This window comes from Rhineura floridana, chromosome 12, assembly GCF_030035675.1.
Source record: "Rhineura floridana isolate rRhiFlo1 chromosome 12, rRhiFlo1.hap2, whole genome shotgun sequence".
In the NCBI taxonomy this organism is placed as follows: domain Eukaryota; kingdom Metazoa; phylum Chordata; class Lepidosauria; order Squamata; family Rhineuridae; genus Rhineura; species Rhineura floridana.
Window position 1 is genome coordinate 32,554,584 of NC_084491.1, and position 15,993 is coordinate 32,570,576.

The window sequence follows — 15,993 nt, forward strand, 5'->3', positions numbered from 1 at the left end:
AAAATATCTTAAAAAGCAGTTCCAATGCAGACTCAGACTGGGATAAGGTCTCTACTTAAAAGGCTTGTTGAAAGAGGAAGGTCTTCCGTAGGAGCCGAAAAGATAACAGAGATGGTGCCTGTCCAATATTTAAGGGGAGGGGATTCCAAAGGGTCGGTGCCACAACACTAATGGTCTGCTTCCTGTGTTGTGCAGAATGGACATCCTGATAAGATGGTATCTGCAGGAGGCACTCACCTGCAGAGTGTAGTGATTGACTGGATATAAAGAGTGGAACAAAATGCTTTAAAAAATAACTTTGCAGTCCTTGTAACAACCCAGTTAGATAGATCAGTGTTTTATGGCTGTATTGTGGTTTGGGATGCAAAGAAGGCTCTAACAGAAGCTTTCTTGACAGCAGTCCTATGCATGTTTACTTAAAAATAACCCCACCATGTTCAGTGGGGCTTACTCCCAGGTAAGTGTGCATAGAATTCATGGCAGACTTCCTGGTTCAGAGTATAGCAAGCTCTTTGTTGCTGGAGTAATCTCTGTAGCAGGATTACTTTGGTTAATCTTTACAACAAACCAGGTTTATGATAGATCAGTACTGGCCTCATATTGCAGGACGGGTGGGTGGGTGACTGCTGAATCGGACAGTAAGTGGCTTTTTACTTTATTTCCAAAACGTCTCTTCTTTACTGCCCAATAACCGAAGTCCTCTTGATGGATTCCAACAAAGGTTAAAAATATAAAAACAGAACAGTAGCAAAAACCTGAAATGGAATAAAACAGCACAATAAAACTAGCAATTAAACTCGCAACAGTGTGTGAAAGGTCTTAAGTCTGAGGTGAGATTTGAAGTGGAGATTTGGACAGCCTCGCATTTGTAACTCTCTTTCTGCCCCTCTCTTCCTTCCCACCCACCCTCCAAACTCATTCCTGGTGTGATGATCTCTGTTCTGCACATCCTTGGAGAATCTCTATATCATTGTTTTTCTTTATTTTACCTGTATCTTAATTGTTTTTTTCCTTGTATGTAAACTGCCCTGGGAATTTCTACGGAACAGCAGGGGAGAAATTTCTATTGCTCAGAACTAGTTTGCTCTCTTTTCCTCCTCCCTCCCAATTGCTTTTCCTTTTGTGTCATGCCTTTTTAGATTGTAATCCTGAGGGAAGGGATTGTTTTATTAGTCACATATTACTGGGAATAAACTGGCTGACTGCAGATAGAAACAGTGATGTCAGCGCTTGTCATGGTTGCATAGATTACTGCACCACTGCCCCTGAGTTTGTGATGCATGAGAAGAAGCTGGCAGAGTCATGTTCTGGAGCAGAAACCAGCTTTCTGCTTGTACTGATTCCCTTTCACCTTGGCTAAACTCTTTCCTAACTTTACTCCTTCGCTTGCATGAGAGTTACTAGTCCAGTTAGAACATGCTGTGCAGATGTGTATTCTCTTGACCTCCTCATCTCTAGTTGAAATCTCCAAACTTTTTCTTTTTTTCCATTTCACGACATTTATATACCGCTTGACTGTAATCAAACCTCTAAGCGGTTTACAATTTTTTTAAAAAAAACCAATAAAAGACTATTACGAACATTCAAACAATAATTGAAATCAGCAGTAAGCAAAAAAACAACATTAAAAGGCATGTCAACATTCCACATACCTGGATCAGCTTGCTTAAATATTTTTTTTTTAAAGCAGGCACTGAAAAGAGCACAGCGAAGGTGCCTGCCTGACGTCAATAGGCAGGGAGTTCCAAAGGGCAGATGCTGCCACACTGAGAGATTGGTTGCTTCCAAGTGTGGAACAAGCATTATGTGGCACCTGCAACAGTACCAGCTCCGCAGATCGAAGTGGTCGAGTAGGCATATATAGGGTAGGGCAATCCTACAAGAAGTTACTTTCTCCTCAACTCCCCCACCCCACCCCACCTCCAGGCAGAACAGGCAAGAGGAAGCACTTCTTCACTTGGCACATAGTTTAATTATGGCATTAATTACCGCAAGCTGGGGTGATGGTCACCAACCTGAAAAGCTTTAGAAAGGGTTGGGTAGACAGATTCATAGGGAATAAGGTGATCAGTGGCTACTAGTCATGAAGGTTATTCACTAATAGGCAAAAAAACTTGTGGTTTAAGAACATACCTATAGCTCAGATATTTCTATCAAACTTTTAAAAGCAGGGAAATTGGGCAGCAATAGTGAATGCACCAGGGGAGCAGGAGACCTGACCACCTCTCTGAGATATTGTCCTACAAATTTGTCAAAATGCAAACACAATTTGGGTTGGGTCTTTCACAGTCCAATCCACTTCCTGTGTAGCTTGGAAGAATTTGGTAACATGTGCCTCTGAGCATATGGTGAGTGGTGGCAACACCTGCAGTGAGCCCAAACAACAGAAACAAGACATGTGCTGTGCTGATCTTGTTTTAGCAGGGAGGAAGCAACTATATTAAAACAGTTGATATAGTTCAGATGGTCGCTTTAAATAGGTTTGATTTACTTTGCAATTTTAGTGAAGTTTCCTATAGTAAATAATTCTCTTTTGCTTCTGTTTCTGTGAATATGTGAACTACAGCAACACTTTGCAACACTAAAAAAAAGTTCCAAGGGGATTGGAAGGGAATGGGGGAGGGGAAGGGAAGGGTGAAGGAAGGGAAAGAGAAAGGAATAGAAGGGAGGAGGAGGGGAGGGCAGGTTTGATCATTTGCATGCTTTTTAAGTGGGATTTACTCCTGTGCAATCATGCTTAGGGTAGGTGAAACTGACCTGCAGGAGGGGCAGGGAGAGGAGGAGGGCAGGAGATTAGGGGGTGGACACTGGGCAGAAGGGAAGCTCCTTTCCTTTCCAAAATGAAAACATTGTGAACAGTATCATTCTTTTTCAGAGTTTCTCCCAACTTCTTATTCTACAGTAGGCGCATGTAGCCTCTCACCCAAATTTAAACCAAAGCTGTCCCTGGCCACATCCACACCAGACCTTTATTTCACTTTGGACAGTCCTGGCTTCTCCCGAAGAATCCTGGGAAGTGTAGTTAGTAAAGGGTGCTGAGAGTTGCTAGGAGATGCCCTGTTCCCCTCACAGAGCGTCAATCAGAGTGGCTGACTGTTAAACCACTCTCTTGCCCTCTCTCATAACACTAGAACTCGTGGCCATCAGCTGAATGTTGAAAGATTCAGGACAGACGAAAGAAAGTATTTCTTCCCACAGTGCACCATTGAGCTGTGGAATTCACTCCCACAAGGAGTAATGATGGCTACCAACTTGGATGGCCTTAAAACAAAATTAGACAAATGTATCAATAGCTACTAGCCATATTGGCTATGTCCTACCATTACTGTCAGGGTCCTCTGAATGTCAGGTGCTGGGAATCGCAAGTGGGGAGAGTGCTGTTGTGCTCCAGTCCTGCTTGTGGGCTTTCTATAGGCTTCTAGTTGGCCACTGTGAGAACAGGGTGCTGGACTAGAACAGGATGCTGGACCAAACACCCTAGAGAGGTGTTTGGCCTGACCCAGCAGGGTCGTCTTATGTTCAACTCTGCCTGTAATGGCTGATCTTGTCATCCACATGTGCACATCATTGCATGATACCACAAGCATGCAAGTGGCAACTGCCCTAGAGATTTTCTGGTTCCCCATATCTGCTACTGGGGAGTGAAATAAGAACTTCCAGTGATAACTCCCCTTTTAAGATTTCTACTGCCGTGTGGCTGATTAGTCTGTTGTGGACACGCACCAGTGCAACTTGCAAAGGAATGTAATAATTAAAGAGACTTTGTTCTATCCCAGGGGTGGACAATGCGGTGCCCTCTAGATGTTGGAGGACTCTATCTCTCATCTTCCCTGACCATTGGCCAGTGCTGACTGGGGCTGACGGGAGTTGGAGTCCAACACTATCTGCAACAACCATGTTGACTTCTCTGTCCTCTCTGAGTTGCCATTCTGGCCACACGGATAGCTATCCTCCTGTTTCTTCTCATCCAGGCATTCCCAAACTGTGGCCCATGGGCCACCAGGAGCTTAATTCAGGGGGTCTGCAGCATGTCTCCATTAAATACTCATATTGATTTTTAATTTCATTTTTATTCCTTCTTTTCTTATCATAGAATAGTAGAGTTGGGCCTATAAGGCCATCAAGTCCAACCCCCTGTTCAATGCAGGAATCCAAATCAAAGCATTCCCGACAGATGGCTGTCCAGCTGCCTCTTGAATGCCTCCAGAGTCGGAGAGTCCACTACCTCTCTAGGGAATTGGTTCCGTTGTCGTATGGCTCTAACAGTTAGGAAGTTTGTCCTGATGTCCAGTCGAAATCTGGCTTCCTGCTACGTGAATTATATTGTATTGAGTTACAATTTGAGTTCCACGGAATGCAAACTGCAATACCATAAAATACGTTGTAAGAAATAAAAGAAGCAATTAAAAATACAGTGGAAAAATCATGCAGCGTTTAAGACAGGCCATGACAATTGCTACAACAGGCAGAAAAAGCATTCAGTGGTCCGCCAAGACCCTCAGCCATTTTTAAATGGTCTGTGAAGGGGAAGCAAACAGACAAACTTTGGGAGTCACTGTTGTAATCCATGTAATCCATACGGCTTGAGACTTCCAGCCAGTCGTGGCTGTAGCCGAACCTGATGCAGGGAGCAGCGTGGAGGAAGAAAAAAGCTGTTTCTTCCTGCTGGCTAAGCCTACAAACTTTTACGGAATTGCTTTTACTGACCAACTAATCCACTTATGGCCTAACTTGGACATGTTTCCTTTGTGTACAATTCAAGGACTGAGTCATCAAAGGGATGGTTAACAAACAGGGTTGAATGAAACCAGACTTCAGATTACACAGCAGCGGCGTGAGAGGACTCTGTCTTGGAGAAGGAAGCGAGCCCTAAGTAAATGGCTGGAGAGAGTTGCAGAGGAACATAAGAGGCTGCCTTATGCCATTTGTCTGTCTAGTTCAGTATTGTCTGCACTGACTGGCAGCGGCTGTCCAGGGTTTCAGGCAGGGATCGCTCCCAGCCCTACCTGGAGATGCCAGGGAGTGCTTCCCTTCTGCCCTCCACTTCGCAGGAAGCTGCTCTATACTGACTAAGTCTATTGATCCATGTAGCTCAGTATTGTCTTCACTGACTGCTGGAAATGGCTCTCCAGGGTTTTGGGCAGGGAACATTCTCAGCCTTACTTTGAGACACCAGGTTTCGAACCTGGAATCTTCTGCATGCTGTGCATGCAGGTCTGCCACTGAATTACAGCCCTTCCCAAATTGGGCATATCCGAGGTGGCTTAGCTGCGAGTTGCAAAGGTTTCCTGGTGGCTTCAGCAAGTTGTTCTCTCCCAGCCGAAATCGACCTCGCAGGGTTGTTGGGAGGATAAAAGGCAGATAGGCAGAGAGTGTTTTTCCCCCCATTAATGAATGTACAAGAAATCTTGGAAGCATTTCCAGTGTACTGAAGACTGGAAGAAATGCTTTTCTATTCTTTTTTTTTTTACATGGTGGTTCCCCACATCTTAAGGATTTCTAGGATGTTGTAGAATTTGTTCACAATCTTTCCACAGTGTGAGCATGGGGTTCACCACGTTCTAATGTTAAGCTTTGCGCAATGTGCAAACTAGCTCGAACTTGGTGTGTCCGGTTCATCGAAACCATCTGAAGAGCACGTTGCTCATCCTTGAAGTACTTAAGCCAGCCTTTCCCAAACTTTGGGCCCCCAGATGTTCTTGGACTGTATAACTCCCATCAGCCCCAGCCAGCATGTGCAATGGTCAGGAATGATGGGAACTGTAGTCCAGCAACGTCTGGGGACCCAAAAGTTAGCAGAGGCTGATTTAAGCATTTACCCTCCTAGAGATGCAAATCTTCTGGCTTCTTCTTTTTTTAAAATGGGGCATTCCACATGGTCAGAGAGGCGAAGCTGTTGGACCTGGAGCCTCAGCCGCAAAAGGCTTTGAGTGTAAGAAGAGCCTGCTGGTTCAGGCCAAAGGCCCATCTAGTCCAGCATCCTGTTCTCATAGGGGCCAACCAGATGCCTATAGGAAGCCCACAATCGGGACATGAATGCAAGAGCACACCCTTGCTCTTGGTCCTCAGCAACGGGCATACTGCCTGTGATAGCGGAGGCAATATAGCTATTGTGACAAACAATGCAACAGGTGTCCTTGGGCGAATGATGGAACTGGTTTCCCCTAACCCTGAAATATGCTCTGGTGCAGCTTCCCCAAGCAGATTCTTCTTGACTGCATTTCCCATCAGCTTAGAACATCTGAAGGGAACCGGGTTGGGGAAAGCTGCCCTGTTGCAGCTCCCAGGAGTGGTTCTGTGCTCTGAGTGGCCCTGCCTTTGCCATAGGAGACAGTTATGCAATTTGGGAGGGGGGGGACCACAGTTCCTCTCTGATCCCTGGAAGCCTCCTCCGTTTAGTTTCTTAGTGGTGGACACAGCATGTCAGGGATGGGGAACCTGTGGCCCTGTAGATGTCGTTGGACTACAACTCCCATCATCCTCAACTGTTGGCCCTGCTGGTTGGGTCTGTTGGATGCTAGAGTCCAACGCCCTCTGGAGGGCCTCATGTTGGCTGTCCCTGACATATGTGAGCCATTTCCTTAGTCACGCTTGGTCAAGGGTGTAGAACCCGATGGCCCTGCCGTGCGTGCAAAGCTCCAGCTCCAGTTTAGACAGCATGTGTCGCAAGCTGCAGACAGTGCAGCCAAAATAAAGCTGTTGTGCAAGATCAAGCTGCAGCTGTGGTTTATCCATCACCCTCTGTCTATGTGGAGCGTTTTCATAAGCAAATAATAGAAGGGTCCCTGCTCACTGAGGATCTTGCATTCTGCAACGGAGGGGCTGGCCGTGGAGAGAGGGGAGGGAGCATCCAGGTTAACAAGAGGGGCATGCGGGCAAAGTGTTTCATCCTTCAGCTGGGTCACAGTTCAGAGTGAGGATTAAGGGGTTTAAATTAAGCCTTGGGGGAAAAGGCGGGCATTGAGGAGGGATTTAAAGGAAGAGAGATAAATTGGAGGCCAGAATCTCTTGTAGCCACTGGGAGAAGAGTATTTGGGGTGGAGGATCAATAGACCAATTGTTTGGCATCCACCCTAAGAAGCTGCCTTTTTAGATTGAGTCAAGCCCTTGATCTATCGAGCTCCAGAACTGTCCAGCCTGACTGATAGCGGCTCTCTAGGTTCTCCAGCAGAGAAACGTCTTCCCCAGCCCTGCCCAGAGATGCCAAGGATGGAGCCTGCAACCTTCTGCATGCAGAGCACATGCTTGGCCCCTGAAATATGGGCATTCCCCATCTAAAGCAGGAACAGAGAAAGCGGCCTTCTCTTGCCTCAGACCCGCGGTCCATTAGCTTAGTATTGACTAGGGTGACCAGCAGCCAGTGGCGTATTTGACAACCGGAGCGGATCATTCTTTAACACCCCCTTCCTCTATACGACAAAATTATTTTCAGTAATAATCATGAAATGAAATGAATAATAATAATGGCCAGAAAAAATTCTCTTATTGAACTTTGTATATATAATCATGCCAGTAAATAAATAAATAAAATTCCGCTGGCAGGAGCACCCCCTCTCCAGTGAGGGACCTACCTCTAGTCCATGCCCAGGATGGAAGAGCCGGTCTGCTGTAGCCTGAGAGCCAGGCAATGGGAGACTCCTGCCTGCTGCATGAAGGATGTGAGGAGCAGGTGCCTGTGGCAGGGCAAGGGAGAGAGGCGGCAGGGCAGCTACACCTCATGGGTGGATCCTGAAGGAGGAGCTGCGCGAGGGCTCCTCAAGGGAAGGCACTGCTCAGGAACCGGGGGTGGGGAGGTGGGTGTGAGCCCCCTCCCAGGAGACCATCCGAATGGGAACAGACTGCCTTAGGTGCCCCGAAAGCTCTGCCCATCTCTCCGACAGCGCCCGGAGCGCACAGAGTCAGCCTTTCCCAACCAGTGTGCCTCCAGATGTTGTTGGACCACAACTCCCATCAGCCTCAGCCAGCATTGCCAATGGTCAGGAAAGATGGGAATTGTGGTCCAACAACATCTGGAGGCACACTGGTTGGGAAAAGGCTGGCATGGACTTCCGGGAAGGGTGACTTAGCCTGTGCCTGCTTTTGAGACGGGCTCCTGCCTCAAAAGAAGCTTATTCAGATATATCAGTCAGTTTTTTCTTTTTTTTTGACTGATTAAACTTCTCCCGGGTAGGGAGAAACGAAGAGATTAACCTCAAAGCCTATTTTTGTTGGGACGACCAGATCTCATTAATTTATGGGACGAGGTCCAGCCGACGAAGGTGGGACGGATTTTCAACAGCAAGCTCTATCTGTTAAAGCGAACGTTCATCTTATCTTCTAAGAGAGAACGCACTAACAGGCAAGCACCCTTCTTTCTATATTTTTCTTTTACTTGACTTAAATTGTTGCTGTTTAAAAGAGATTTGCCAGATTGATCGGTTTTTGACATCTCACTGGGGAGCCGTAACTTCTCTCTGCTACGCACTAATTAATAGCTTATCTCTGTTTTTGTTGCAAAAAGCTGTCCTGGATTTGCATTCTAAAGATACACACAGAAGAGGGATTTCTATTCCAGATTTTTATTTTGAAAAATATTATACTGTTTTGAGACTACTCTCTTTTTGGTCTATTTTATTTTGACGAATCTGTTTCTTGACGATTGCCATTAATTGTTTCGATCCTGGGAACTGCATTTTGTTTACTTAACTATTGGAGAGATAAGACTGTCTGCTCTGTTTATACTGTGATGTCACCAAGTTTGGAGTATTAACCCAATTGTTGCTGAAATAAGAAGTGGTTTTCCTATATTTTTCTTTTAAAATGGCAATTAAGAAAGTGGCTGAGAATCTGGAAATAACTATGTTTCAGAAAATAATGGATGAGATTGAGATAACGAAAATTGAATTGAGTAAAATGAAGCAGGAGATTAAAGATATAAGGGTCCCTGTGAGAGAGGTGACCCTGGAAGGGGTCCCTGTGAGAGAGGAGACCCCGGAGATTGGAACAGGGGTCCCTGTGAGAGAGGAGACCCTGGAGACTGGAATAGGGGTCCCTGTGAGAGAGGAGATCCCGGAGATTGGAACAAACGTGGAACAGGAACAAGATTTGGAGTCTATGGACTTTAGAAATAAAATCTATTGTTTGGAACTCAATGTTATCTCTGAAGAAATTAATGAAGATTCTAGAGATAAAGTTATCAATGGCATGGATTATCTTCTGGACTGGAATGATGTGATGGAGCCCAATATAGAGAAAATCTATGGAATTAACTGCAGCCATGTGACAATGGAAAAACTTTTAAGAGATGACCCAGTGTATTTTGAAAAAAAGAACAGAGATATGATTTTACAGCAGTATTTCAGCAACCTATTCAGAATGGATGGCAAGAAAATATTTGGGATAGAGGTAATTCCCATCAGACTCTTACTATATGACTATGGCTTTGACAGCAAGATTATTATGGAATACTGATAATGGAAGATTGGATATTGAAATTACTGGACTTAACAAGACTACTGAAGATGGAAGATGGAAAATGGAACTAATAGAGATAATAGAACAATGGCTACTGAAATTACTGAACCTAACAGATTCTGATGTGATGGATTAATTGAAATGTTTATTTTGACTATGGTTATGACAATAAGATTATCATAATTAGTAATGAGATGGATTAATCGATATGCTTATCTGGAAAAAAAAATTGATAGATATATTTCTTAAAGAATTGAAACCTCTCTTTGACTTTTTGTGGAAAGAATAAAGTAATGTTTATGAGATTTGATGATTAAGTAAGATAACTACTGGAGGAAAGTGATTTTATAATATGACTTAAGAGACAGGATTGCTATATATTATAGACTTATAACTGATTTGATCTTTGACAAATGGGAAGTCAATATTTTACTCTTTATTTTTTATTTTTGTTTTTTTTTTCTTTTTTTCTTTTTGTTTAACTATTTTTGATTTTGTTTTTTGTCTTTGAATGTTTTATGATTTTGTCTTGTATGTTTTATGAAAATCTGAATAAAAATTATTGAAAAAAAAAAAAAAAGGGAAAAGGCTGGCATGGACATTCTCTACAGACAATACACCCCCTTATTGCCTGCATCCGGGGTGCACCGCCCCCACCGCTCCGCCCTTGGTACGCCGCTGCTAGCAGCAGCCCTCCAGGATTTTGCAAAGGGGGCATTTCCAGCCCATCCTGAAGACGCCAAACCAGGCACCTTCTGTGGGCAAAGCCAGTGCTCTGCTGCTGGGCTGTGGCCCCTCCTCAAATGTCTTGGACCATTTGTGAGCTTCTCAGAGGCATGTGAACCTGCATTATATTGAGTTTGGCCACTGGCCCTTCTATCCTAATATTATCTCCTCTGACTAGCAGCACCTCTCCAAGGTCTCAGGCAGGGGGATTGTCCCAGCCATGTTTCCTAAGAACGTTTTAACTGGAGAGGCCGGGGACTGACCCTTGGACCTTCTGTTTGCAAGTGTGTTGTCAGCTGCTGATCTACAGTCATTCCCTATCTGGTTGTGGTTGGTCTACTTCATGGGTGGGGAACCCTTTTTCAGACTGAGGGCCACCTTCCCTTCAGGACCACCATCTGAGGACCACATGTCAGTGGGTGGAGCCAGAGGCAAAAGTGGGTGGAGCAACAAATATAAAATTATCTTTGTCTAGTAGGCTAGTTTCTACACAAATGCACACACCCCTCACTATCCTCCATCCAGGCGAGCACCCAGGCCTTCTCAGAGTTCAGGGACGCATTTCAGTCATGCAGCAGCACTTGGAGAAGCTGCAAAGTCATGTCCATTAATTTCAGTGGTTCTGTACTGAGCAGAACTAAGAGTGGATTCAACCCTGAATGTTTATGGGTGGTATTCACTGCATTCATAGTAGACTGACTGAAGTTAATAGACATGGGCTCCTACTGGGAGGAAGGGCGGGATATAAATCGAATAAATAAATAAATAATAAAATAAACCAACTTAGGTCCATTAATTTCAGTGGGTCTCCTCTGAGTAGGATTTAGTTGAATGCAACCCTAAGAATGGTTAATGTCAAAAATGTATGCATAAGAAGAGTTATTTTTTAAGTTTAGAAGGTTTTGCATGCTTACAATCAACAGTTTTCTTTAAAAAGTTAAGAGCCTGGGTGTGTAGCCTACAAAGTCATACTCTGGGTAGACCTATAGAAATCAGTGGACTTGTGACTAATGTAAGTCCATTGGTTTCAATGGGTCTAGTCTAACTGAGCCTACAAACCTTGCTTAAGTTACCTCCTCTAAGCTGCAATCTGTTGCCCTCCAGATGTTGGACTCCACCTCCTATCAGCCCCAGCCAACATGGCCAATACTCAGGGTTGATGGGAGTCGGAGTACAGTAACATCTGGAGCTGAGATGTAAAGGCCTGGATTTTTTTTTCCAGTTTCCCCCCCAAAAATATATATTTTTAAAAGCCTCCCCCCAATATTTTATGCATTCTCCCCCCCCCCGGGGCCTTCACCTCTCTAATCTGGAAGGCCGTAGGTTCCCAGCCTCCTATACTACAGAGACAGCAGCCACGTGAAGCAGAAGGGAGCGTCCGGGATTGTATCTTGTGTTTGAGGTGTTGCCACAGGTGAAAGGAAAGAGACTTTTGTAACCTTTTCCATTCTTGGAGCAGCCGAAAGTTGCTGACTTCACAGACGGAAGTCTGTCACCTTGCAGCTCTTGATGCCAAAAGGACAAGGCATGAGGTGTGGCCTGACTGAGCCAGCCTGGTTTGGTGCGATCCGCTGCACAGGTGCTGCCTGAACGGGGATGGGCGGGAACAGTGAGAAAAAACCAAGTTCCTGAAACTGAAGCATGTGAGCAATGCTTGTGTGTTTTCCTCCAGTTTCTGAGGATGAGTGTGCACGTTCTGATGCAGGCTCTTTGTTCAAAGCTGCTGTGTCTTCGAGATGGAAGGGGAGAGGTGTTTCACCTCATTGACTTTTGATTCCCAGTAGGGTTGCCGCTTCTTAAGCTGGTGCAGCACAGTGGCAAAAAGCCAGGAACAAGAGTTGGCAAGTCCCCAGGTCTTGCTTTTCTGCCATGACTTTGCTGTGCCCTTGGCCAGATGGCTGTTTTTTGTCTCTCCCCTCTTTGGTGGGCTGATGGGGGCTGTAATCCAAAACATCTGGAGGGTGCCAGGTTTGGGGGTGGGGGTCTGCATAAAATGGATCTTTTCGTTTGATCCAGCAAGGCAGCGTAGAGCAGAGAACTCCAACATCATCACATTGCTCTGCTGAATGCAGTCTGCATACTGAGGGAGAGCCGGTCCTACTATTGGGCAGAGTGAGCCAGCTGCCTCAAACACAGTCGATTTTGTGGTACCGTGTAAGGGTGCTGCATTGGCTATTTAATTTTTTTTTAACTGCCAGGGCAGAGGAAGAGGTGCTTGTGAGATTTCCTGCCTCAGCTGCCAAAACGACTTGACAGGGAGGGGTGCAGGGGATATTGTATGGTTTTTATTGTAATGCTCCCCCCCCAGTTTTATGCCATGCTTTATGTTTTTAAATGTTATAAGTCACTTGGATACCCCTTATGCATTGAGAGAGTCATAATTTGAATAAATAATGATTTGCTGAACAAAATGTCTTGCACCGGCCCTGTTACTGGGGGTGGGGAAACCTGCAGGAATGAGAAAACTCTGACAACTCCTGAGGAGCACAGTGCCGTAACTAGGCAGGTGCAACAGGTGCACAGGCCCAGGGCCCAGGACGAAGGGGGCCCTGAAATGGAAGAATTATTTAAGATCAACTATCGGACAAGAACGATTATCCAATATTTCCATAATTTTGATTGAATATAATATCATTAAAGCTATTAATTATGATGATGTAATCAATGAACTTGCTGAAATGAAAGCCAGAAAAGTGCAATTAAAATAATTATTTTCGTTTATAAATACATGTGAATGATCTTGTATATTTCTGGTGTACACAAAAATTATTTATAAACAATTGTTATATCGTATTTGTTTTATTATTATTCCCCCCCCCCAAAAAAAAATTAAGGGGCCCAAAAATAAAACCTTGCACAGGGCACATGAAAAGCTAGTTACGGCACTGGAGGAGCATATGAACGCTTTATTGGGAATCCAGCCTGATTTTGTGTCTGTCTTGCTCTAGGACATGAATGGCCTGGAAGAAGGGGTGGAGTTCCTCCCCACCATGAATGCCAAGAAGCTGGAGAAGCGTGATCCAAAGCGTTGCATGGTAGTGGTCGCCGTTGTCGTGGCCTGTCTCCTCCTTTCCCTTTTGGTTGGGTTCTTGGTTTGGCACTTCAAATGTAAGTGGTGGCGGGCTGAGGTTTGCACTCAGCAGCTAAAAATGTGTGGACAGTTCTATTTTTATTTATTTATTAAATTTATTAGTCGCCCATCTGGCTGGCTGTCCAGCCACTCTGGGCGACATACAAAATAAAAATATACAAATACAGTAAAACATTAAAAATCTCAACAATAATAATAAAACCTAAGCCACCCCCAAAGCCTGCCTGAAGAGCCAGGTCTTCAAGGCCCAGCGGAAGCTCATCTTAGAGGGGGCATGGCGGAGAACATTTGGGAGGGAATTCCACAAAGTGGGACCATAATTGAAAAAGCCCTCTCCCTAGTTCTCACCAGGCTAGCTGTTTTAACTGGTGGGATAGAGAGAAGGCCTTTTGAGGCTGATCTTGTTGAGCGGCATCCCTGATGATGTTGGAGGCGCTCCTTCAGATAGACTGGGCCAAAACCGTATAGGGTGTTAAAGGTCAGAACCAACACCTTGAATTTGGCCCGGAAAACAACCGGATCTTAACAGTTAAGAGACGGCAAGAAACGGAAAGGAAGCAATGAGAAGCAGTAGTAATGGGACAGACTGAGCAAATACAGTTCAATATATCTGTAGGGCGTGGGTTGTATCCGATATTCGTCATGCTAGGAGGAGACCCATTGAAATGAATGGACGTGATTACCTATTTCAGTGGGTCCACTCTGAGTAGAACCTAGTTGGACACAATCCTTTGTTTCTGTTCAGGGTTGAAGACGCACAAGTAGGATCCTAGCATATAGAACAGCTTTACTTGCAAGGAAACGCCCAGCAGAAAAAACTAGTGAAACATAACAGGTCATGTTCAAGAGCTTTAAGAGTGTTCACAGTTAATTTCAGCTTAAATTGGATTTTGCTGTATTGTATCAAAAGTTTTATATAATTACATTGTATTTTAATCTTATTATTGTATTACCTACTTTTATCCTATGGTATACAATGGAATTGTCAAGGCCAATGGCTAGTACAATAATTTCTTTTTGATGATGATGATGAAGTAGGTTCCTAGTGCTGTCTCTTTCTGAGGCTGTTGTGCTTTGAAGCTCAGCCTCTGTGTGGAATACGATATTCCTATGGAATGGTTCTGCTGCTTGTGGGGTCTTTTGCAGTTGTATCAGAAACTACCCATCAAAATGTATGGAAGTGAGTGTGTGTTGATCATGCCTCCTTAAAAACTACACTGTAGGGCTTCGAGGGTGGAAGTTGAAAGAGGGAGTGCTTATTTTCCAAAGGCTGGCACAAGGTTGCTTGGCTCTGCCAATGGGTGCCCAACAAATAAAGGCTTTCCTGTATTCGGAGTGGTTGCACTGGGACAGAACTGTCCAAATCAAAATTAACTGGAGCCCATTCATTCCACGCACCTAGCTCTGTAGGGCAGAACAAATCCCATTCAGCATTCTTCTCATCTTCCTCTGTCTCCCCGCCCCCCCCATGGCTTCTTTCAGACAGGAATGCCCATGTTCAGAAGCACTACAATGGCCACCTAAGACTCACAGGGACTCGATTCATTGATGCTTATGAGAATTCCAACTCCTCTGAATTTGCTGCTCTGGCCAGGATCGTAAAGCAAATGGTAAGGAACTCCAGAACTCCCATGGCAGCCATAGTGGAGCATAATTTATCGCTCTGTGTGCTTCTCTCTGTTGGTTATGTGGCATTGGATATGTAGGGTTGAGCTGGGGAAGGGCTGTAGCTCAGTGATAGAGCAGAAGGTCCCAAGTTCAGTCCCAGGCGTCCCCAGGTAGGACTGGGAGGGACTCCCTGCCTGAAACCCTGGAGAGCTGCTGCCAGTCAGTGTGGAAAACACTGAGCTAGATGGACCAATGGTCTGACTTAGTATAAGGTAGCTTCATATGTATCTATGTTCCTCACAGGTATCCATAGTGGAGCTGCCGTATCTTGAGTTAGATCATTGGTCCATCCTGCTTATTATTGCCAGTTCTGGTTGGTAGCAGCTCTCCAGCGTCTTTTTAGGAGACTAGGGATGCTGAGGATTGAACCAAGGACTTCCTGCACACAACACATTTATGTATTTTTTATTGTATTAATCTCCTCCTACACGAGGCGATGCACAATAAAAACTTTTTTTAAAAGTGAAAAACACAAACAAAAAACCAGCATATATATTTCAAAACAAAACAGACCTCCATTGCAGGACCCATTCATCCCGCTGGAAAAGTCTGACTTCAGTTGTTTCTGGAAAGCGCAGATAGTGGGTACCTGTTGTATCTTGACAGGAATGTTATTCCACAGAACAGGAGTGGCCACACATGTGCTCTGCTGGGGTCCTTTTCGGTCCCATTCATGCCCAATGGGACTGGAAGCGTGGTAGGCACGAGACTAATAGTAACTGGAACCTGAGCCAAGGATGGGCAGAACCAACAATTTCTAGTTTTGTCCTTGGTCTCTTCCATGCTTAGTTCTACTAGCAACACTGAGACTAAAGCTCATGGCCAGGGCCATCCCCCTGGGCAGGTTGTAAGTAAAAAGGCTGGCTGACCACAGGCTAAGGTTGGTGGGGCAGTGTCCCATTCACCCAAATGGAGGAGCCTCCACTGTCCCAATCGGTTGATCTTTGGCAGCCTTGCCCACAGCTGCAACCTTCAGACTCCATCCTCTTCTCATCCTTTGGCATCCACAGTGCAGCTGATGGTGACCAGACTCTGAACAAGCCTTTCCCAACCTG

General features: G+C 45.0%; 1 protein-coding gene across 2 annotated transcripts in view; it reads left to right on the forward strand.

The window, feature by feature from the left end:
* ST14 (ST14 transmembrane serine protease matriptase) overlaps window positions 1-15,993 on the forward strand; it is a 60,283-nt gene that overhangs the window by 11,988 nt on the left and 32,302 nt on the right. For both annotated transcript variants that reach the window (XM_061592682.1, XM_061592683.1), the window contains 2 exons: window positions 13,128-13,287; window positions 14,753-14,880. In XM_061592682.1, the coding sequence (XP_061448666.1) occupies window positions 13,128-13,287; window positions 14,753-14,880 (288 nt within the window). The remainder of the gene's footprint in view (window positions 1-13,127; window positions 13,288-14,752; window positions 14,881-15,993) is intronic.